This window comes from Kogia breviceps, chromosome 11 (assembly GCF_026419965.1).
Source record: "Kogia breviceps isolate mKogBre1 chromosome 11, mKogBre1 haplotype 1, whole genome shotgun sequence".
Lineage (NCBI taxonomy): Eukaryota > Metazoa > Chordata > Mammalia > Artiodactyla > Physeteridae > Kogia > Kogia breviceps.
Window position 1 is genome coordinate 57,714,436 of NC_081320.1, and position 24,081 is coordinate 57,738,516.

Sequence of the window (24,081 nt, forward strand, 5' to 3'; positions counted from 1 at the left end):
TTGTCCCCTTCACAGTTTTGGAGCAAGCAGTTATTGTCCTGAATAGCAGATGACCAGGGTGCTGCTACTTTTATTACATACCTATTGTGTTGGGGGCATTAACCAATGCAAGGCATTTAAAAAACGCCAGGAACATTGGTTACTGTGTACATTTTCTCATGTGGTCTTCTATAAGTAGGGATATTAGAATGAAGGTAACATTCTGTTGCTTCCATGTGGAGACTGAATAACCCTATTGTGCTGGACAACTGCTATCTTTGTTGTTGGGTCATTGGTGAAGAAAGGTGCTAATGTCTCCCATCCAAACCACTGAGATCTTGACTTAATGATAGTGATTGCTTAATACATGTTTCTTGGTTGCTTGGTTTGCCGCTGGTGCACAGAACGTTTTAAGTTCATAATCATAGTATAGATTGTATTTTGCTGACCTGTTATAACTATTGGTGCGTGAAGTGTAAACCAACCAGAAGTTAATTATTCATTATACTTAAAGTATGTGCTTTCCAGGAATAACCAAACAGTATTGCCCTAATAAAGAACTCGCTGAAAAATGGCCCATTTATCTACGTAAAGAATTAAAAATTATCCTTTGCCAATTTATAGATACTTCTTAAATGTGTTCATGAATAAGAGCTTTCTTTTGATGATGTTTATAACTTAAAACATTTTTCTTATATTAATTAAAAAATTGATTATATAGCTTTTGGGCTTTCTCAGTAAAGCATTATAGATATTAAGTATTTTGTTAAAATACATTTTTAGTGAGCATATATAGGATGCTTCTTGAATATTATTAGTTGGATTTTGATTAGGACAGTGAGCAGTTAATCTGATGAAAGTAGAAATTTAAGTACCCTGAAAAATGAAAATGTTTAATCGAACACATTGAGTAGAATTATCTTTAACTGGAAGGCTTTGTGTAAATATAAGTGTAGCTAAATTAGAAACTGACTTTATTAATAAGGAAATGATTATATTTACTTTTAAATGTTTGACATTGTCAAATTAGTGTGGATTTATTTAGTGCTTACTGTGGGTCCAATACAGATTGAAAATAAATATGAAATATGAACCTTTATAAAAGATAAATACTGCTACATCTTATAAGGTTGAAAGAACTTCATCGTGGGCATCTTACACACCTAAGATCTAATCCTGGCTTTATTACCAATTAGCTGTATGACCCTAGGCAGATGTTTTAATCTATTTGACCTTCAGTTAAATTTAGTAGTCAGAATTTCTGTCAAGGACCTGCTGTCAGTGAAGTCAGGGTAGCAGTACATGAAGCAATCTGAAGTAATATATGCTAATTGTACAAATTTGAGAAGTAGAGAAAAGCATTTAGATGAAAAAAAAATTGTAATTGTATTGCCCAGACATAATCATTGCTAATATTTTAGAATATATTCTTCTAGTCTATTTCTATGCATATGGATACTTTATGAATGCAATGGAAAAAAAGTGTTTTTCCAAACTGGGATTATACTTTACATATTGTTTATTGCTTTACAAAATTCAACAATATATTATATTGCACAATGCCAAAATTTCCATGTCTTTATTTTTCTGCTGTGTGATTTTTTAATGTTTAGTGTTCCTTGGTATTGGATATATTATAATTTAATCAGTTCTCTAGGATCCTTAGATTGTCTCCAGTTTTTTAAATTTATAAATAATGCTGTTATTAACCTCTTTATGTTTAAATATGTTGTACGTATCTCCAAATTATTGTTTTCCATAAATTACTAGAAATAAAACCCTAGGAAATGCATATGTGCATTTTTAAGCTTTTTGACAAAAATTGGCTGTCAGAAGACTTGTACTAATTTAAAAAAAATTTTTATTGGAATATAGTTGCTTTACAACGTTGTGTTAGTTTCTGCTGTACAGCAAAGTGAATCACCTATGCATATACATATATCCCCTCTTTTTTGGATTTCCTTTCCATTTAGGTCACCACAGAGCACTGAGTAGAGTTCCCTGTGCTATACAGCAGGTTCTTATTAATTATCTATTTTTTACATAGTAGTGTATATATGTCAATCCCAATCTCCCAGTTCATCCCACCCACCCTTTTCCCCCTTAGTATCTGTACGTTTGTTCTCTATGTCTGTGTCTCTATTTCTGCTTTGCAAATAAGTTCATCTGTATCATTTTTCTAGATTCCACATATAAGCTAATGATGTTTGTTTTTCTCTTTCTGACTTCACTTTGTATGACAGTCTCTAAGTCCATCCATGTCTGTACAAATGGCACAATTTCATTTCTTTTTATGGCTGAGTAATATTCCATTGTACATATGTGCCACATCTTCTTTATCCATTCATCTGTTGATGGACATTTAGGTTGCTTCCATGTCCTGGCTATTGTAAATAGTGTTGCAATGAACATTTGACTGCATGTATCTTTTCGAACTACAGTTTTCTCCAGTTATATGCCCAGGAGTGGGATTGCTGGATCATATGGCAGTTCTATATTTAGTTTTTTAAGGAACCTCCGTATTGTTCTCTGTGGTGGCTGTATCAATTTACATTCCTCCCAGCAGGGTAGGAGGGTGCCCTTTTCTCCACACCCTTTCTAGCATTTATAGACTTCTTGATGATGGCTATTCTGACTGGTGTGAGGTAATACCTCACTGTAGTTTTGATTTGCATTTCTCTAATAGTGACATCGAGCGTCTTTTCATGTGCTTTTTGGCCATCTGTATATCTTCTTTGGAGAAATAGTCTATTTAGATCTTCTGCCCACTTTTTGATTGGGTTTTTTTTTTGATTGAGCTGCATGATCTCTTTTTATATTTTGCAGATTAATCCCTTGTCACAACTTGTACTAATTTTTACCCTTCTAATGGAGTAAGACAACAACCCATTTCTCTATTGATCACCAACAATTAGTATTATTTATTAATATTTTTTAATCAGAAAATTTTGATAGCTAAGGACTTACACATTATACAAAATTCAAAAAGTACTATTACAGTAAGTCTTCTTCCTGTCTTAACTAAGCTGCCTAGGGCTCCTTCCTAGAGTATTTACTACACTTCTTATGTATCCTTCCATACATTGTATACCTGTCTTTTTTTTTTTTTTCAACCTTTACCAGTTTGATAGGTAAAGTAGTTATCTTGCTGTTTCAATCTTCGATTATTAGTGAAGATGAGCATGTTCCATATATTTATTGGCTATTTGTATTTCTTTTGTGAATTGCCTGTTCATAGCCTTTGCCCATTTTAAAATTTAGAATCACCTCTTTCTGATTTTATGAGCTTTATATAGAGTGGATGCAAATTCTTGTCATGTTACAGTTTTCCCTTAGTTTTCTAAATAATTTTTATTTTACTTTACATTTTGGTGGATGTTTTCAGTTTTCACATGGGAAAATTTATAACTTTTAATTCATTTATTAATTTATAGTTTCATTTTTATGTTTAATTCCGATCTGTTCAAAATTGATTTTGAATTCTGGTCAGAGATCATTTTATCCCACATGCCTTTTTTGGTGTTGGTTGTTTTCCTATCCCCATCACACTCTGATAGTTACCTAGTACCAGGCAACAATCCTAAGGAAGAGCCAGAAAATTGAGAACAGTTTTAGCCAGATTGCATGCTTTCGGTTGGAGAGTCAACGGTACTATGGGTGTTGGTGCCATCTAGTGTTGTAGATAGAAAACGATGTCTGTGGAATGCTCTGTAATTGACCATATGGAAATTCAGTTGGGCGGAGAAATTTAGTGAGTTGTGGATATTTGCTTCACACTAACAAATGACTTTGAAAATGACTTTATAAAAGGATTTTGAATTTTGACACATTGTACTGAATCAAACAAATGCTTGAATCATGCTATGATAAACATTATGAAATGACCTTAAAGATTCCCCCAAACATGTACTTTAGTGAAAACTTAAAAGTTTTAAAAGATCTGTTCAAAACCCAATGACTATTAAATTTTTAAATTCCAGATTTAAAAATGCTTTGGATCTTTTAGATTATCTGTGTATTTATTTTAGATTATAATATAAGAAATCAACATTTATTTAGTTCTCATTGAATAGTATCACTTTCAGTTTCTTTCTGTATGATTTTTAGTATGTATTTTTATCAGCTTATATGAAATTGTTTATAGACCTTAAGATCCTCATTATATTTTGGTTATTTTTTAACTTGTCATTCATTTTCTAGACTAAAGTCTTTGTTCATGTCTTAAGGTTCACTTCAGTAGTTAGTGCTGAAGTGCTGTAATTTAGTCCATAGAGGGCATTAAGTTACAGCATATGGTATTAAACAGCATTATTTAATATCTTGCAGTAATGGAACATATGTTTAGTTTTATACTTTTGTATAGCTCAGAATAATTAAATTTTGAAGTAAGTTTAAAACTACTGTGTAGCTGTATTTTTTTTTTTATTAAAAAGTCCTGTTTTCTATTGCTGGGAAGTAGAAATAATTGTTTTAGCTATCAAGAATTGTATACAAGCAACCCCCAGTTTAGAGAGTAGCACTTTCAATCCAAATGACCACCTCTTTCTCACCTTATTTGCCTTCATTTCTAAACATTGTAAAGCAAACAAAGCAAAACGAAGACTTGAGTTTTTCTGGGGTTCAGAATTAGAGGAAGGAAAGAAATGGAAAAAGAGGAATATCTTGGGAGAGCTGGCCTGGGAGGTCTTACAGTTTATGTATTGTTGCCTATTCCAAAATACAGTCCTCTACTGTTTGAAATCCTGCCACTTAGGTACAAGACACACACACACACACACACACACACACGTTTATGAGAGTGTTATAGAGAAAGGAGTTTTTTATTCTTTAGTAGGACTTATTTTAATAATATAATTTTCCTGCTAATGAGGTAAGTGCACGAAGAAAATGAGAGTTTTGATCTGAGATATGGAGAGAAGAGAAATGTAGAGAGTGTAGGTAATTTTAGAGCATGGGTACCGTTTGGAAAGGAGTTAGGGGTGTGTTTGGGGCGGTTTTGGTCATTGGTTTTTGTCATGCTTGGGGGAGGTACTGGGTATATGGACATTGAGGAATGAGAAGTTGCCAAATCATGAACTCAGAACAGGTGATTTCAAAAGTTCAGTGTAAGGCTGATTTTGAGTTTAGGAAAAGAAGAATTCCCCCCCTCGCTACCCAGATGCACAATACGCAGTAGGACTTAGAATTCAGACAGCACTTTTATTTGCTTGTATTAAAAATAAAGGAATGTTCTGTGCTTCTCTCCTTTGGAAGCCTTTACTTTTAAGGGAAAATAAGTTCCTATCCCAAATAATCAATGTGGTATATATATCTGTTCTATTTGAAAATTGTCCTTGAAATAATTTTTCATTTTTAAACAAAATGTTAAATATTTGAAGGAAAACAAATGATGTTTTTAACAGATTTATGTTCTCTATTTGCCTGTTATCTTGGGATTTAATATGGAATAGGACCTATAATCTACCCATATAAAAATTTTTCTCAGCTGGAGGAGAATAGAACTACAATAACAAAGCACAGTAATTTGTGTGTGTGTGTGTGGTGGTGGTGGTGGGGGCACTTCTTTTTAAAGAGGGTATTGGGTTATTGCCTACAATTGAATGGCTTAATATATGCACTTTCTTAGATATGATTTACAAGCTTTATTTCCTTGTGGTTTAGCGGTTAAAATTTTTAGCAAAATAATAGTAAATAGCTAGCACTTACATAGGGCCACTTTTTATCAGGCACTGTCCTAAGGCCTTTTGCATACACAAACTCATTTGATCCTCTCATCACAATAAGCCTAGCCCAGTGGCTTTACACTTTTAACAGATAGGTCTCATCAGATTTTCAAATTTAAGCACTTTTTCCTTAGGTTACCAAACTTAAAACAACTCTAGTTTTAAAAGTTTCTAAGAAAGAAATGGGCAAAATGTAAATTGATTTATCTTAGTTAGTTTTCCCTGTAAACTTAATAGCCTACATTGCAAAGATCATAAAAGCTAAAGAATTAGATATTACTATGTAAGGTCTAATTTCAGGGCTCCTATTTTGACTTCTTAATCTGCCAGGGCAGCTATTAAGTATGTTTAACGTTTAGATGAATGGATGTTATTATATGTTCTTGCTCTCTCAGATGATTTTTTTAAATTGTTACACCAAGTCAAGTACTGGAAGATGTGAATAAAATGAATGGTAAATACCCTTTGTCTCAAGAAAATCTTTTTTCCCCCTTACTATTAGTGTAGTAATCTCTGACTTCAAAACTGTTTGGGCGATGTTTTTGAGTGTGTTATTCTAATGCTAAAATATTTATTGGCCTTCAGTCTTAAGGGATTCATTATTAGAAAATACTATTTTGAAAATATTATGTAGTTAGTGAATAGTTTGGGATTTCTAACTGTTGAATGAAGAGGCCAGAGATTTTCAGCTATAATATGACTTGGTGACAAGTGTTGTCAAATATCACATTATACAAGGGTTCAGTGAATAAAGTTTAAAGTTAAATATTAACTTCTGAGCTGAGAATACTAGACTCTCTTTAAAAATTGCTTTGCTTTATTTAAGTTTGGAGTTAGAAAGGCAGAGAGGACAAGAACTGAGTTCTTGATATTCAGGCCACTTCTGATTTGAAGAATTTTGCAGGGTTTTGCAGCCCACACAGTTTTACAGCAAGTTCCAAAAAATATCATACCTATTTCAGTGTAGCTATATAGTCTTCTGAAGTATGTAGTTTCGTACACAGGCTCCATATCTTATAATGCTTCAGCATATCTCACATTTTAAAATATTTTCGCTGATTTGTCATTGTGTGTTGCCTTTTCTGCTAAGTCAAATGGTAGTATCAGTTAAAACAGTTGTGAAACGTTAGTACAGACATAATATTCTGCACTGGAACGAATGCCAGTTTTATAAAGTTGAACAAAAATTTCAGAAATTTCTTATATAGATTTGTTTTTGTTTTATCAGTAAAATTTTAGTTTGGTCTTGTGTCACTTTCCCAAAGCAAATGGTATAATTAGCACATGAATATTTCTCCTCAAGCAAAAAGTCTATTAATAGTACCTGCAGTGGTGTCTAATAGATATTTATTGAAAGATCGATTTGGAGCAGGTGGTAATTAAGAATAAGTATATATTTGCAAGTCTCTGGATTTCTGTAGTTGCAAAAGAAGGAAAAGAAAGATAGCATTACCTTAGAAATATGAGATTGCTGAAATTAAGTAAAAACTTTTTTCTATTTAAGTAACAGATTCAGTAAACATTAATAATTTAACTTTGTGATTCTCCTGTCACACCCTCATAAGGGTGCAAAATGCTGGTAATTTAAGAGAAAGTAAGAAGAGACTCACATTTCCCAGGCTTGAAATTTAAGCTGTTACCCTTCTTTGGATCAGTCCATTTTTATCTTATCAGGTAACCATTGATTTTAAAGTTTTAAATGAAGCTGGAAACCAACAGCATAATTCCCCTATCTGTCAAAAAATAAATAAATAAAAATAAAACAAAATAAGACTAAAAAAACTGTACATGGCTTTAAGTACATTTCAGATATATTCAGTGGTTTACTCTGCCAGAAGAACAACCCTCTTTTCTTTCTTTTCTTTTGGTGGCCTGCCCCTCCCCCTGCAAAAGTAGCTCCTTTTGGTGTGAGCAACAAGCAAAAGACTAGAACAATAAACAGATAGAGGAAGGCGGTAGTGCCTAAGTATTAGTAGCCTAGTTACAGATTGCACTGCGTCAGACAGCTCCCCACCCAGAAGGCGTCAGGTGACTTCAATCCTGCTGCAGTTGTGCAGCAGAGGAGACTGCAGATACGGTTGAGGAAACGGATATTTCATGTCTCAGGGGGTAGATTTTTGCAGTTACAGCTTTTCTGTTGGTATGCATAATTGATAATTGCATCTGTAGGGCAGATCGTGACAAGAGATGGACGGTCAGAAGAAAAACTGGAAGGACAAGGGTATATCTGCTTTTTAATATTTTATTCATTTTTTAAATGTGATCAGTAGTATATATTTCTATGAATAAGCTTTGCAATTTAGATATATTTTGGATTGAAAATGAAGCCTGTGAAGGGTTTAAGAGTAAAGGATTAAAACAGCTATTTCAAATGTGTTTTTGCAGTTCGTTATGTATGAGAAAATGTCACGCTGTTCTGTTTCACTGGCATTTGATTTAGTCTTTGCAGTGCTTTCGTTGATTAGGTTCTATTCTTTAATCTTGCACGTTGTGAACAATATAGTTTTAACGTAATTTCATTTGGTCACTTTGGTGTGATAAATCTACATAGCCATGTTTGTATTCCATAATGACATATTTTCTGTGACTAAGTATTGTTTTTTTTAAAATCTGACTTGATGTAGTTGAAATTCTATCCAAAGGTTTGTAGTTAGCAAGATCCTGTGTTTGCAGTAAGCCTGTTTTCTTCTTTGGAAATATTATTGAACCTTTAAAGTTATTACCAGTCACCTTTTAATTCGATTATAATTTTGTATATCTTAAAATGGTTAAAATGTATACACAGTAGTTTTAAATGTGTGTCTATATTTAAGTCACTAACCTTTGTCCTTGTAATAACCAATCAGTGATCTTGATCCCCTTTCCTCCCCCTTGAAAGCCCAGATCCTTTCAAGTCTCAGTGGATTGGGGTTGTGTAAGAATTTAAGCTTGTAAGTGTAATGAATATTTTTAAAATATTTTATTATGTAGATGGTTAAATGTGCCATTTTAAGAAAAAGGGAAGGTGGGTAGGCTGTGTATCTGACCTTATAATAAATTGTCTTAAAAATTATTAGAGCTATTTTTAAGTAGTCCAATTAGACATTCCACACAAGCGATTTGTTTTTATGGCCACATTAAAGTTTTATAATTAAAAAAAATTATTTCTATAGCAGAATTGTTAGCAGTATTGGTGATAATGTTTCTAAAAGCAATATGTGGAGCTAATTACAGGAACCTTTACAACATTCTTTTAAAAATTGGTTCAATAAAGTAATGTGGGGAAAAGGTGAGCTTAAGATTGAGTTCATATTGAGACATTGGAAAGATTTTATAGTTAACACTTAACAGAAAATAATAACAGCTTTGGATTTTTACCTTTATGGTTTCTTTACATGTGAATTTAATAAACAGAAGGATTTTTATTTCTTCATCCTTCTGACCATATGCATTACAAAGGGAAAGTAAATTGCTATATTAGTTTTTAATAAGTAAAACTGATAGTAGTGATAACAATACAATAAATCCAGACTTTAAAAATAGGTGAAAAGTCCCATCAGGGCCTACTCAGCAACTGTTAAGGCTCCGTATTAATAATTTGAGTCTTAGACCATTTAATAACATCTTAAGTTCTTTATTTGCTAAACTAATTTAGGAATATTTTGAGATTGGAGAAATTAAGATCCAGTATAGTCCATATTATTATACCAGATATTTATTTTATTTTTAGGTACTAACAAATTTACTCTTGAATGTCTGTCTCTGGGGAACCTCATTTTGTATGTAAGTGGAATGGCCTGATATTTTTTTTGTGTGTTTGGCTTTTTTGCTTCGGAAGACTCACTTTACCTATTTTTCTGATTCATTGCTTAAGTTATATTTTAGTATTTATCAGCAGCTAATTTTAACGTTGCAGATTAGAGGTTATGACTTAAATGGAAATCCGTGAGAAGCTGAAACTGCCATGGAATGAGTTTTTCCTCATTTTATGAAAAGTGTGGCGATAGAGGAAAGAATCTAAGCTTTCTCGGTATATTAAAAAACAAACTTAAGCCCATATATTATTCTACTCTTTTGCCACCCTTGTTCACCCCTTAAGTCCCATGGTTGAAACACATCCATTTGGTACATCTGATTATGGTAACATGTAAGGGTATAAAGAAGTGAGAGATACTCTGATTTCCATGGTTAAAAGAGTTTGGTTTTTTTTTTTTTTTTTTTTTTTAGCTGATTAACTAGTATTTAAGACATTTATCTTGCAGGCTAAGACCAAAATTAATAATTTATATTTTATACATTTTTCATTCATCTTGGATTTTCTATTGTTCTTAGCAGGATACTTACAACAAATGAAATATATGAAGTACTTGATTATTGGGGTTAAAATGGAAAGCATTGATTAAGACAGTCAAAAGATTTTCAAGAGCTTAAATTAGAAGGAATTGGGTAGGTTTGGGGGTTTGGGTGGGGTGGGAGAATGATTTAGCCACTAAACAAGGTGTAATTTAGACAGTGAATAGAGCTTTCTGGGTAGAACAGAATATTTATAGGATAGTAGTTGAAAGGTAAGATTGGTATAAGTAAAGAATGTAGAAGACGTGTAAGATATAGGTCAGGTTTCCTCAAACTTCCCTGAAGAGGAGAATCACCTAGTGCTTCTTTATTTTTATATGATTCCTGTGACCCTATTCAGATCTACCAAATCAGAATTTATAGGGGAAAGGCATGGCAGTGTATATTAATAAGCACCTTGACAAAGGGTTATGTTAATATTAGGCAAATGTAGGAGATACCAGCCTAGGTTTTAAAGTTTCTGTTCTCGTATGTTTTGATTTTGGCCAGAGTGAGAATCTTACCGTATGATTTCTAGTGTTCCAATTTTGATGTTCTCTGGTTTTATGAAAAGATACCCTGGGTCAGATTGCAGAAGACATTGACTTTTGGATTTTATCATAAAGGAAATAAAGAGCCTTTGGAAGTTTTAAAGTAGGGAGTGGTAAAATGACAGGTTTGAAAGACTGTTTTGGGGTGCTATATAAGATAAATTGGGGAAGAACTTAGAGACAGAACAGGATGAATGTATTTGTGCCCAGATATGCCTGAACTTGGCCTGAAGTAGGAATGATGAAAAGGAGGTGACAGTTTTGAGAAACTTAGACAGGAATACTTGATATTTGACATAGATTTATGGGACTAGGGTGAGGGAGGGACTCAAAGGACAACATGAAATTTCAGTCAGAGTGCAAACCTTGGCAATGCTAGTGCTTTAGTGTCAGTAGAAACAGAGCTGAAGTAGGTAGAAATGAATGTCAAGTTCTGTTTTGGAAACTTCAAATTTGAAGCTCAGAGAAATGACAGGGCTTAATGATGAATGAAGAATTGGGAATTGAATGCAAAGTGAGACAGATGAATACTGTGAGGATATTTGCATAAAAAGAACAGAAGGTTAAGGAAGGAGAGCCTAAAACATATTGTGGGGATATGCAGCACAAGGAGGGATCAGGAAGTTATAGTTGGAGCACTAAAAGCAGCCGGTTAGGGCTGGTTCCCTAATATTAGGGAGAAAGAGATTTTTCAAAAGGGAATGGATGGTTAAATAATAGAGAGAAGCCGTTTAATGTGAAGATTGAGAAATGATGGTGGACCCTGTTGAATTTTAGGAATATGTACAACACTACCCATTATTACTAGTGTTTTTGGGATTTGGCAGTTAACATACTGTAGGTGACCTTTGAGAGGAGTTTGTGTAGGATGGGGACAGACGTGTTTCTAGCATTAAAATTCAGTTTGATTATACGGCAAGACAAAAACTGACTTTGGACCATTTCTGGAGCATACTTCTTGCAGGGGTTCTTGTAGGGTTCCCTTATCTTTACTTTTGCTAAGTCACTTTCAATTTCTTTCAAAGCTTAAGGTTACTGAGTATATGGGTAAAGGTGTACACTCATACTGACATTCAGGTGGAGAGGAGAAGGGGTCTTGGCTGCTTGAAATAAATGCCCCTGGGAATCCCCCACCCCCCAAAAAAGAAGGGAACTTGGGTGTTAATCAATTGTGAGACCTATTGATTGGAGGAAGCCTCCTGCCTTTCAGTTCTATACTTGGTTGAAACTCAGCGTTTAGTCATTTCATTAGATATTTCTTCTAGATCTTGGTTTAGTCGTGCAACACTGTGTGTAGGTATGTGTGTATGTTGTAGAAAATTTAGAAGGTCTGTAGAAGAATAAAACTATCACTTCACAGAGTGGTTTTGGTGTGTATTTCTAAACGGTGTGTGTATGTGTTGGGGTTACGTATGGTACATTTTGTTCTATAATCATTTTTCTCACACTAAATGGGGAAATACCTTTCATTTAGAAATATTCTACATTGTTTTAATGGGTGTAGTATTCTAAGTATGTACTGTTAATCCCTTATAGTTAAATATTCAAGTTATTCCTAAATTTTTTGCAAACAAGAATGCCAAAATGAATATAATTGAATATAAATTATTGTTCTTATTCATAATTATTTCCAAATTGCTGGGTTATAGTATTTAGGCTTTTGTTTCATGTTGCAGAACTTCCCTTCAGAAAGATATAAATTATTTTGAATAATGTATAGGAGTGTCTGTCCTGAAACCTTGGCCAAGATTAAGTACTACATATGCATTTCTGATGGTTTTAACTCTTTCTAAGATAGCTATTTTGTCAGTTTTAAGTAAGTTACTTGATGAGAACCAGGTTTAAATTGAAAAAGAGTAAATTTGTAATTTTTTTCTCCTATATATGGTTTAAAGTCTTTCATGGATAAGTAGTGGGAGCCATGGAAATATCTTCTTTTCTTTATTTACCCAAATCCGAGTACTCTTAATTCCTCATCAGAATTTCTAACTGATTTTTCCACTAAATCCTATATGTTAAGCCAAATTAATCTTCCTAAAGTATGGCTCTAATCATAGCACTTAAGGGGTTTTCCTTTACTTTTCAAATTAAGTTCATACTATCCTGGACTTTTAAGAGGCATTCTGTGGTCTAGTCCTAGCCTTTATAAGCCCATCTCCCATTACTCTGTCTCTGGTCACATTGAAGGACTTGTTTCCTAAACCTGCCTGTTCTTTGCTTGTGTTTTTCTCTCTGTCTAAAATACCCCTTCCCATTTCATTTTGCCCAAGTCTTGTCAAAAGCCCAATCCTTCCTGAAGTATTCACCTTCCAGGTGGAGGGGATCCAGTATTCCTCAGAACTCCTATCTCTTGGTTTTCATTTTGTGCCTTCTGTTACAGTTACATATCTATATCTATATATATTACAGTTATATATAACTAATATGTATGTATATAATACATGTAATAAGGTAATATATGTATATATGTAATAAAAAATATATATTATATATATATAAATAAATATTGGCTTTTTTTCTAGTCTGTAAATTCCTTGAAGGCAGAAGAAACAGTGGTGGCCTTATCACTGGGTCTCCTCATTGACTCTGCACAGCTTTTCAACAAAGTGACAGGATGAGAACTTTGATGTTCAGCCAGGTTTACTCCTGGCCTTGAGCCTTATACATCCATTCTTGGGAATTTTTAAAAATGTTTTTTCAAATGGGAGAAATAAAAGTGATCCCCCTACCTTACCCCTTTTTAAAGGAGCAATTAATTAACTTAAGCAACTTCTGTAAATCCAGGATTTTTAGATCATACCCACAGGCAAGACATCTTAATAGTCATTTATTTTTGTTTTATGGGTAAGGAAACCAAGAAAACTAAAGAGATTAAATTGTTTGTTCAGGACTAGACAGCTAGTGGCATAGGGTCATTATCATGGATATGCTCATTTATGTTACTGGATGTGTATATAATGTATATCTATTTAAATCTGCCTCATTGCTTTCAAACTTTTTAATCCAATCACCTTTTAGGCATTTATGTAAGGTATTGCTAGACACTAAAATACTGTTGTCTCTCCTCAATACCACAATCTTATATTTATTCTATGTAGCTCAAAGCAATTTAAGATTAAAAAATTATTAAATGTTAATGATACTTCTGCAAGTCTATTGTTAAGAGTTGACAATTGAGACAGATTTAGGAATTACTACTCTCAGATTACAGATTCACCAAAATTCTGATTTTGCATAAGAATAGCTGTTGCTAGTGTATAGTTGTTATATATACTCATCTGTGTATTTTTTCCACTTAAATAATCTAAAATTAAAATAGATTATTCTGGTCAGTGATATGAATACCTTATTTCATTATCTGTACTATTTGCTATTTATTTATTGAGCATTTATAGTGAGTGTGTGCCATAGGTGTGTAAGGTTATAGAAGTATAACTAGTTTACCTACTAGTGAAGTTGATTCCCTTTTTAAACTAGTAATTTGCTCAGACTTTTCCCCCTATTCCAGTTTATTAAGCTTTTCAGGTTTATAGACTTATGGAACAGTATGTTTTCCATTTAGTTTTTATTAGTAGAAAACAGGATTTTGGCAGCAATTTCCTATTTCTAGAGTTTGTTGCCTATTGTAATGTGTGTATGCCAACAAGAAGTAAAGTTGGAAGTGGGAAGTTAGAATTATTTTCTGCTGTATTTTTTGTCATCTAATAAAGCTGGAAATGGAATGTGGGATTAAAGGAAGTGTGGAAAACAACATGAACTAATTAATTAAATAAATTGGTGTGGTGGTTATTGAACCTCACTGTTTTCTGTCTCAGAGAAATTTGGATTTTCCTAAGAAGGCAGCCACAATCATAGGTAGTTTGACCTTACTTCAGTATATTAAGACATTTTCTACTTGAGGATACTTAATATAAGAGAAGCACTTAAAGTAAGCTCAAATTTCATGGCAAATAACGGAGGGAAAAAGATTTGGTTAAGACTTTATCTTGAAACACAAAACCAACAGTTATGAAAATAAGTTTTAGTTTATTTTTAACAAAATTTAGGTTGTAATCACAGCTGTGCATAAGTCTTAGAATGAACAGAGATGAATCAAGTTTTTGGGCTTTTTGGTGTGTATTTTTTACTACAAAAATGTTTGGTAGCACAACATGACATTTTTGTGGTTGAATTTTCCCAGTGGATCACATGAAATGTCCTTTTACAAAAATGTTCAAGGGTTTTAATGACTTTCCTTGTGGCTTCTCTTAATCTTTTGAGGTCAGGTATTCTGTTTTGAAGTGCCTATTGGATCATATATCTCTTTTGGAGTAATTCTCCAACATCACTCAAAACGTTAACCGTACAAAGTGCTACATTATTAGGAAGATCCTGCAGTTTTGTATTGTGGTTGATTTGTGTTGTGATATCTATTAATATCTATCTATAGCTATTTACAGTTTTAATTTATTATTTTCAGAGAGAGGGACAATTTAGATGGCTTCTAGGAACCAGTTTGCAATTTGAACAGAACATGATTTACTCCTACTACTGAATCTATGTTACTGGAATTTACTGGTCTGTGTATATAACTCTGCGCATGTGTTAGTTAATTACTTGTCTTTTCTCAGTTATTTAAATTGGGGTTGAAACACTATTTGAAATCCTCAAGTAGGGTAAAAAGCAAACTTGAGTACTGATAAATTCCTTTAAATACAAAATATGTGGTATGATGGAAAGAGTGAGACCTTCACAGTCAGACCTGAATTTCAGTCAGTAACCCTGCACAGTTATTTAATAATACTTCTAAGCCTCGGTTGCCTTATGTATAAAGTACAGATAATAAACACTTTATAGAGTTGTGATTAGTGATAATGTATATAAAGTACTTGCACAGTTCCTTGCTCAGAATAGGGGATTACTAAATTTTTATAGAAAGGGCAAATATAGAATTTATGCTAGTTTTACGTAAAATGTTTCTTCCTTGGATGTGTGGTTGTTGAAATGGACAACATACTGTAAAGTTGTCTGAAGTAAGACAGAGAAGAGTTAGTGATGAAAGAGACAAGGACCTGAAATTGTATCCTTTTTTTAAACATTATTTATTTATTTTTATATTTATTTTTGGCTGTGTTGGGTCTTCGTTTCTGTGCGAGGGCTTTCTCTAGTTGCGGCAAGCAGGGGACACTCTTCATCGCGTTGCACAGGCCTCTCACTATCTTGGCCTCTCTTGTTGCGGAACACAGGCTCCAGATGCGCAGGCTCAGTAGTTGTGGCTCACGGGCCCAGTTGCTCCGCGGCATGTGGGATCTTCCCAGACCAGGGCTCGAACCCGTGTCCCCTGCATTGGCAGGCAGATTCTCAACCACTGCGCCACCAGGGAAGCCCCTGAAATTGTATCTTTTTAAAAACTCTAGCTACAGGATGAGGAGAGATGGCCAAGAGAGATGCTGGTTTGCCAAGTATTTGCTTGAGATACTTTGTAGCAATACTAGGTATCCTTCAACCTGAAACTTGCTAACTGAAACCAAGTTAGCAGTGCTTTCAGAGAAAGTTGAACTCACCTTTTAAAAAATCAGAGCTTAGTTAAGCATCGTATTTAATATTTGATTGCCCTGCTTGACTTTATCTCTTCAGACATTACTTCTATTTAGTGTGTTTAATTCATCAAGCATTTCCATGTGTGAAATCTCCTTTCACTTTCAACTAACTTGTTAGGTGGCTATCAGTTTTCTAATTTTACATGATGGTAACTAGAAGGAAGATATAGGACTCAAGCTCCTCTTAACCATTTTTGCTGAAAGAGTTAAGCTTCTGCTCTGCACAAATATTTTTGTGGACCATCACCTGTCATTTTTTAGCCAAGTGAATGGTTATTATATGGAGATAAAATGCTTACTATGTGGTAATAAATGATCAACTCTGAATTCTAGTCACTTTTCCTGGCAATTGGGAAGAATTTCATTTAAGGATTGTGATTTCTATTAAATACATAATTATTTATTACTATAAAGACCATGGTTGTGAAAAATAACAACTGAAAATTTAGTATCATTCTAATATTTATATATTTATTTATTAACTTCCTTTTAAACTGCCTTTCTCCCTTTCTCATTCTTCACCTGACTTTATTAAAGAGAACTTAATATTTGCTTTTGCTTAGGAAGTAGGCATTTTAGTGCTAGCTGTTCCTTGTTCTCCCAGTATTTTGGGGACCACCTAGTTCAATGTTTTTTTCCATCCAGACAAAAGATTTAAAAATTGAAACCTGACTTCAGGCTGTTCAAGGAAGAGCTACAGTAAGAATTTGATTTGAGGCAAAATATAATTGGATGGCTCCTGCACTATCAAAATAAAGATTTTTCACATTTTCATTTGGAAAACAAAAGTGGGGAAGCACTGCAGGGAATAAATCACGTTTTTCTAAGTGACAAAAATTTGTTTAAATTGATCAAAATTATTTTAGTAATCCATAAGCATCCTCCATTGTTTTAAGAGGGAAAAGCACTGTTAGATTAATTTCAGATCTTTAAAAGGATATTTCATGAACATTTTATTTAAGAATAAAGTTTACGTCACAGTAGGTTGCCTTGCATGATTAACACTCCATTCTGCAGTGTAGAAGGAAACTTCAGGAACCATGAAGGTTTAAATTTTCCTTGTACAAGCCCTTTGTCTTAATTTTGGTTTCTCAAGAATAAAGAGGCCATTGAACTCTTCCTTCATAAACAGAACTAATAAAGTGATTACAGAGGAATCCAAAATTAGCATTTTAGTGACCCCATAGTCTTTATTTAAAGATGTCCTTTATTTTAATTTGAAAATATTACAGTCTTTAATTATTCTTAGGAATAGAAACATTTTAACCTGGCCACTATTCAGACAGTGCAGCAAATATTAATGAAGCAGGTAATGAGAATATAAAGATGAAATGCATTTAGCAGCCCTTCAGGGTCTAATAAGGGGAGACAAGCCTGTAAAACAATATTTACTGTTTTATAAATTATCTGAAAGCATTGCTATTTGTTATTTAATAAGTGTGGATATTTGATGGTAGTTTAAATAAAACAAATGTTAAATACAAAGCACAGAAACATTTTTTGAATAATTAGGATTAGTGCCTGCTTTAAACTGGCATTAAGTGTACATTCATTATAATCAATTAGTAGTGTTTATTGAAGGCTTAGTTGGTTCAGGCTTTGTGCTCAGCTCTGGAGATGTGGTAGGTAGTAAGATAACATGCTGTCTTCTGGAGCTTACGACCTAGCAGAGAAACATGTTTAAAAGGAGTTGTTTTTTTTTTTTTTTTTTTAAATTAAGTGTACATACAACTCATTGACTTTTAGTATATTTACGGAATTGTGCAGCCATCATCATTTAATTTCAGAACATTTTCATCACCCCCCCCGAACCCCCCAAAAAATCTCAAACCCATCATCAGTCACTCGCCATCTCTCCTCCTCCCAGTTACTGGCAACCACAGATCTACTTTCTGCCTCTGTAGAACTGCCTGTTCTAGACACTTCATGTAAACAGAACCATACAACTGTGTAACCTTTTGTGTTTGCCTTCTTTAACGTAGCATAGTATTTTCAAGGATTATCCATGCTGTAGCATGTTATCAGTACTTCATTCCTTTTTATTGCCCAATAATATTCCATTGTATGAATATTTTGTTTATTCATTAGTTGATGGACATTTGGGTTGTTTCCTCTTTGGGTTATGAATAATGCTGCTGTGAACATTTGTGTACATAGATTTTATTCTAGTCTTTTGGGTGGAAATTCCTAGGTGTGGAATTGCTGGGTCATGTGGTAACTCTCTGTTTAATTTTCTGAGGAATTGCCAAACAGTTTTTCACGGTGGCTGAATTTTACATTCCCATCATCAATGTAAGAGGATTCCAATCATCATCACTCTTACCAACATTTGTCATTGTCCATCTTTTTTATTTTAGCCATCCTAGTGTGTCTGAAGTGGTATCTGATTGTAGTTTTGGTTTGCATTTCTCTAATTACTAATGATGTTGAGCATCTTTTCATTGCTTACTGGCCACTTGTATGTATTCTTTGGAGAAATTAATATTCAAATCCTTTGCCCATTTTTAATTGGTTTGTCTTTTTATTGTTGAGTTGTAAGAAGTTTTTTTTAATATATTCTGAATACAAGTCTTTTATCAGATATTTAATTTGTAAATATTTTCTCCCATTCTGTGGTTGAATTTTCACCTTGATAGTGTCCTTTAAAGCACAAAAGTTTTTAATTTATTGAGGTCAATTTATGTTGTTTTTTTTTTAAACTGCTTCTGCTGTTGGTGACATATCTAAGAAACCATTGCCTGATCCAAATCATGCAGATTTATACCTATTTTTTTCTTCTAAGAGTTTTGTACTTTAAACTCATTAGGTCTTTAATTTTTAAGTTAATTTTTGTATATGGTGTATGGGTGCAACTTCAGTCTTTTGCAGTTAGATATCCAGTTGTCCCAGCACCATTTGTTGAAAAAACTATTCTTTTCCCCATTAAATGTCTTGGCATCCTTGTCCAGTTGACCATAATGTAAATGTAATTTCTAGACTCTTCTTTATTTGTTTTTTGTTTTGTTTTTTTTTTGCCTTACGGGGTCCTCTCACTGTTGTGGGCTCTCCCGTTGCGGAGCACAGACTCCGGACGCGCAGGCCCAGCAGCCATGGCTCACGGGCCCAGCCACTCCGCGGCATGTGGGATCCTCCCAGACCGGGGCTCGAACCCGCGTTCCCCCGCATCTGCAGGCGGACTCTACCACTGCGCCACCCGGGAAGCCCCTGGACTCTTCATTTTATTCCATAATCTATCTGTCCATTCTCCTGCAGCTACCAAACTGATTACTGTAGCTTTGTTGGAAGTTTTGAAAAGGGGAAGTGTGAATTCTGCAACTTTGTTGTTTTTCAGAATTGTTTTTGGCCATTCTGGATCTCTTGCATTTCTATAGGAATTCTGCAACTGGTGTATAAGTTTTTGCTAAAAGACAGCTAGGATTTTGATAGAGATTGCTCTGTAGATCAATTACCATTTTAATAATAATGCCTTTTAATCCATAAACATGGGATGTCTTTCCATTTGTCTTCTTTAATTTCTTTCAACAATATTTTGTAGTTTTCAATTTCTAAGTCTTTACTCTTTAAACTTTTTGATGCTTATTGTAAATGGAATTATTTTTTAAATCCATTTTCAGATCGTTTGTTGCTAGTATAGAAATACAATTGATTTTTGTATATTGATTTTTTTTTTTTTTAAATATCCTACAACCTTTTTGTTCATTAGTTCTAGTAGCTTTTTGGTGTATTCCTTAGGATTTTCCACCTACAACATCATGTTATTTGCAAATAGAGATTGTTGAATTTCTTCCTTTACAATCTGCATATCTTTTTTTTTTCTTGACTAATTGCCCTGCCTCCATACCCCCAGGACAATGTTGAATAGAAGTTGAAAGAGGGGATATCTGAGCCTAGTTCTTGGCCTTAGTGGGTGGGAACGATTTCAGACTTTCACCATTAAGTATGATGTTAGCTGTGGGTTTTTTGTAGATAACCTGTTATCAGCTTAAGGACATTCCTTCCATTCCTATTCCTAGTTTGTCAGGTGTTTTTATAATGAAAGGGTCTTGGATTTTGTCAGATGCTTCTTCTGTGTCTAGTTGTGATGATCATGTGGGGTTTCGTCCTTGATTCTTTTAATATGGTGTATTATTGATTGGTTTTCATATGTTGAACCAACCTTGTATCCCTGTGATAAATACCACTTGGCCATGGTGTATAATCCTTTTTATGTGTTGCTAGATTCAGATTGCTAGTACTTTGTTGAGGATTATTTTGTCTGTATTCATAAGGAATCTTGGTCTGTAGTTTTCTTGTGATGTGTCTGCCTGATTTTGGTATCAGGACTGAGCAAACATCTAAATTAACTAATGGATATAAATTTCTTGATGGATATTAGAAGCAATAGTATTTCAATATATTTCTCAGAAAGGGTTTTAATAAAACTTTATGACTCCCTCCATTGAGAATCAACAATCATGGATAAACTTAATCTTCCAAAGTTTTTTCATTTAAACCAATTTAAGGAATCTGAGACCTGAAATATTTGTGAGTGTCGATTAAGGTGGCTAGAAACTAGTATTTTTTCATCCTTACAGCTTCACTAACAATTTCTTAAATTCGTTTACAAAAATAGATTGAAATCCTTCTATACTTTGCACAATGACTGTGATAACAATATAGATTGCCTCTCAGACCTTCCTATTCTAGGAAATACTACTTTTGTCTTACGTGTGCCTATCAGTACCTAGTTGTCCACTCCTGACTCTTCTTCCCTTTGTTCCTCCACTGTGCTTTAAGGCTCCACCAGGGCATCCCTGGGGCTTATTTCCACTAGACTCTCATGGTATCTGCTTTGAGAACTCTTGTATAGCTATTTACGTATTTTCATACTTGCATACAAGATTTTCAGAGCTCTTTCATTTATTGAAAAGATCTCATTTCTAGGAACCATTTAATAGGTGGAAAGGAAGTAGTAGGTTACGGTTTACTGTACTTTCATGCAGTTAGATTTATATTAGGCTGCAGTCACTGAATACTGCTGGATCATATACATGACTATTCCCATATCATCAACTTGGGGGAAATTGACTTGATTATACCCAAAGCACCAGAATTTTAACTATCAGCTGTATGTAAATATTAAGCTAGCAGGGAGGGTATTCTCTTCCCAATAGGAAAGCCTACTGGGAAAACCACACTCTTGATCAGATTCACATGGTTCTTAAAAGATGCTTTCAGCAGCTTCATTAATTATAGTTTTCTACTATGGAAACATACAGGTCAAGAATATTGGAATAGAGCTCTTTTCTCCTTTTTGGATTTAACTGTAGGTGAAGTATATATATTAAAATTTACAAGTTCCTTATTAATTAACCTATCTTGTTAATTTTACTTTCTTCTTGGCTTTTATGATTCATCTCACATGTAATAATTATCTGCTTATACTCTGCCTATTCATTATATGTGCAAATGTGTAACATTTTGAAGGACTTTAATGTGCTGAGCCTTTAATTTGGCATCATACATGAGGAGTGTGAGTTTATCAATAGGAAGCCTGTGTTAAAAATTCATGTTCTACCACTTATTAATTAAATGATTTGGGTCCAGTCATGTAAGAACTGGCTCTCACTTTCTTGTCTGAAAGCCTGCCTCATAGGGTTTTACAAATTGAAAGAGGTAGTCTACAGAGAGTATTTGGTATAATTTAAGTGCCCAGTAAATGTTGACTCAGGAAATTAAGGGGTATGTGGAGAATGTAGATCAACCTGGAAAACATTTCTCAGGTGTAAAAAGTGTATAGCTTTTCAGTCTTTTTTAGGCTCCTCTCATACTGTTGTCATAGTGACATAGATCATGATTGCTTGAAAAGTTATAGGAATATGAATTTGTTGTTTTCCTAAAGCTTTAATAATGTTTGACCAAAAAAGAAAGAGTTTCTAGGAAGGTTCATTTCAAAAAGACTGACATAAATAAAAATATTTAAGCCTCTCTCCCCCCAGTAAATCTAGATCGAGAAAGGAAGCAGGTATTTAAAATTTTATTTGGCACAGATGATACAGCATTAAATCTCACTAATTTGGACGCACTGACTAGGAATTTGAATGCAAGATTGATATGTGTCTTTGTACTAACTGTGAATCATGTTAGTTCTGTGAGTCTAGAGGAAGTATAGCCTCATCCAAAGTTATACAGTGCGGAGCCAGTACTAGAATGTGTGGGTCTCTTGAGTCCCAGTCACTGATATTTCCTTGCACCATAGCCATCTATATAGAAATCATAGACTACTTATAAATAATTCTTATCTAGTCACTGAAACTGTTCAAACAATAACTATTTTATTAGGTAATTTGGTTAGACATTAATATATGTTGTATATACCTCTAAGTCTAAAGGCATTTATTTCATAATCAGGTTTTACTGACTAGTTTTCTTTTTAACATCTTTATTGGAGTATAACTGCTTTACAATGGTGTGTTAGTTTCTGCTTTATAACAAAGTGAATCAGTTATACATATACATATGTTCCCATATCTCTTCCCTCTTGCATCTCCCTCCCTCCTACCCTCCCTATCCCACCCCTCTAGGTGGACACAAAGCATGGAGCTGATCTCCCTGTGCTATGCGGCTGCTTCCCAGTAGCGATCTATTTTACATTTGGTAGTGTATATATGTCCCTGCTGCTCTCTCACTTTGTCCCAGCTTACCCTTCCTCCTCCCCATGTCCTCCAGTTCATTCTCTACCTCCGCGTCTTTATTCCTGTACTGACTAGTTTTTAATGATGATAAGGAATAGTGAGGATATCTGTATTTATTTTTTATCACTAATAGTGATTTTGAAGGTTCATAAATGTTTTGGAGCACTTTGAGGACCAGACATTTTTACAAAGGAGGGTTTTTTTCATATAAAAGTAGGTTTGGGGTGTACCTTACTTGCTCATTCTTCTAGGTTGTCAACTTTTAGGTGCCCTATAATAGTGAAAACTTAGATAAGTTTTTAAATCCTTTTCCATGTGGTTTATAAAGTAACATGTTTGTGACATAACACAGCAATACAGTTTATTTAGTTACTCATAGGTTGACATTTTGTTTTCTTTTTCTCTGTATATTTATTATTTAAATACCTGGATAAGAAAGGTGATAATGATTGTGGTGGTATTTATAATAATAACAAAAAAATGACAGCTTTGACATTTATTAAGAATTTATTATATGTTATGTACTATATTAAATGTATCATATTCATTATCTGATTACTGAAGAGTTTTGTTAATTCATTATCTAACTTAATCCTTACAGTATCTCAGTAAGATCATTCCTATTTGTATACATATTTTATAGAGGAAGAAGCTGAAGTGTAGAGGGATTTAGTGACTTGCCTAAAGTCACATAGCTAGAATGTTATGGAGCCAGTGGTTGAGTCTAGGTGAGTTGCCTCCGGAGTCTAAGTGCTTTGTCTTGTATGAGCCACTATTATGGGGCACAGGGGAGCCTCCAGGAAAGAATGTTACCAAAGGCTGATTTTGTCATTGCTTGCCCTGCTCTCTTGCTGTGCGCTGCTTAAAGAAAGAAAAGAAAACGACATTAGTTATTAGACCCTTATAATTAGGCCTGTCCCTATAGGTTTTCTAGATTCCTACCCATTCTTCAAGACCCAGCTCAATATGTCTCTTTCACAGTCTCTTAAAATGTCCTCCAGTTTTTTTCCTTTTCTAAATTCTCACAACAGTGTGGTATTTATTTTAGAATTTACTGATACTGTTTTCATGTCTTACCATCTTCCTAGAATTATAGTGTTTTAGAGTTGGACAGGGCTTAAAGAAAAGTCCACGTCCCCATTTTCAGGTTTTTAAATTCATTCTACTAGGTTGAGTTTTTTGAACAGTATCAGCTCAATGAGTGTTTGCTGAATGTCAGAAAACTATTAGCATTGCTGTTATTCTTTATTCAGTGTTTATTATT

General features: G+C 33.9%; 2 protein-coding genes across 6 annotated transcripts in view; one reads left to right on the forward strand and one right to left on the reverse strand.

The window, feature by feature from the left end:
• RPS27A (ribosomal protein S27a) overlaps nucleotides 1-24,081 on the reverse strand; it is a 394,104-nt gene that overhangs the window by 215,659 nt on the left and 154,364 nt on the right. The window lies entirely within an intron of this gene.
• Nucleotides 1-24,081, forward strand: part of RTN4 (reticulon 4) — a 69,562-nt gene that overhangs the window by 26,608 nt on the left and 18,873 nt on the right. The window contains exon 1 of one of the 5 annotated variants that reach the window (XM_059078937.2): nucleotides 7,528-7,923. The exons of the other annotated variants lie outside the window; for them this stretch is intronic. Within the exon in view, the coding sequence (XP_058934920.1) occupies nucleotides 7,890-7,923 (34 nt within the window). The 5' untranslated portion in view covers nucleotides 7,528-7,889. Of the gene's footprint in view, nucleotides 1-7,527; nucleotides 7,924-24,081 lie in introns of those variants that run through there. 5 annotated transcript variants of the gene reach the window in all.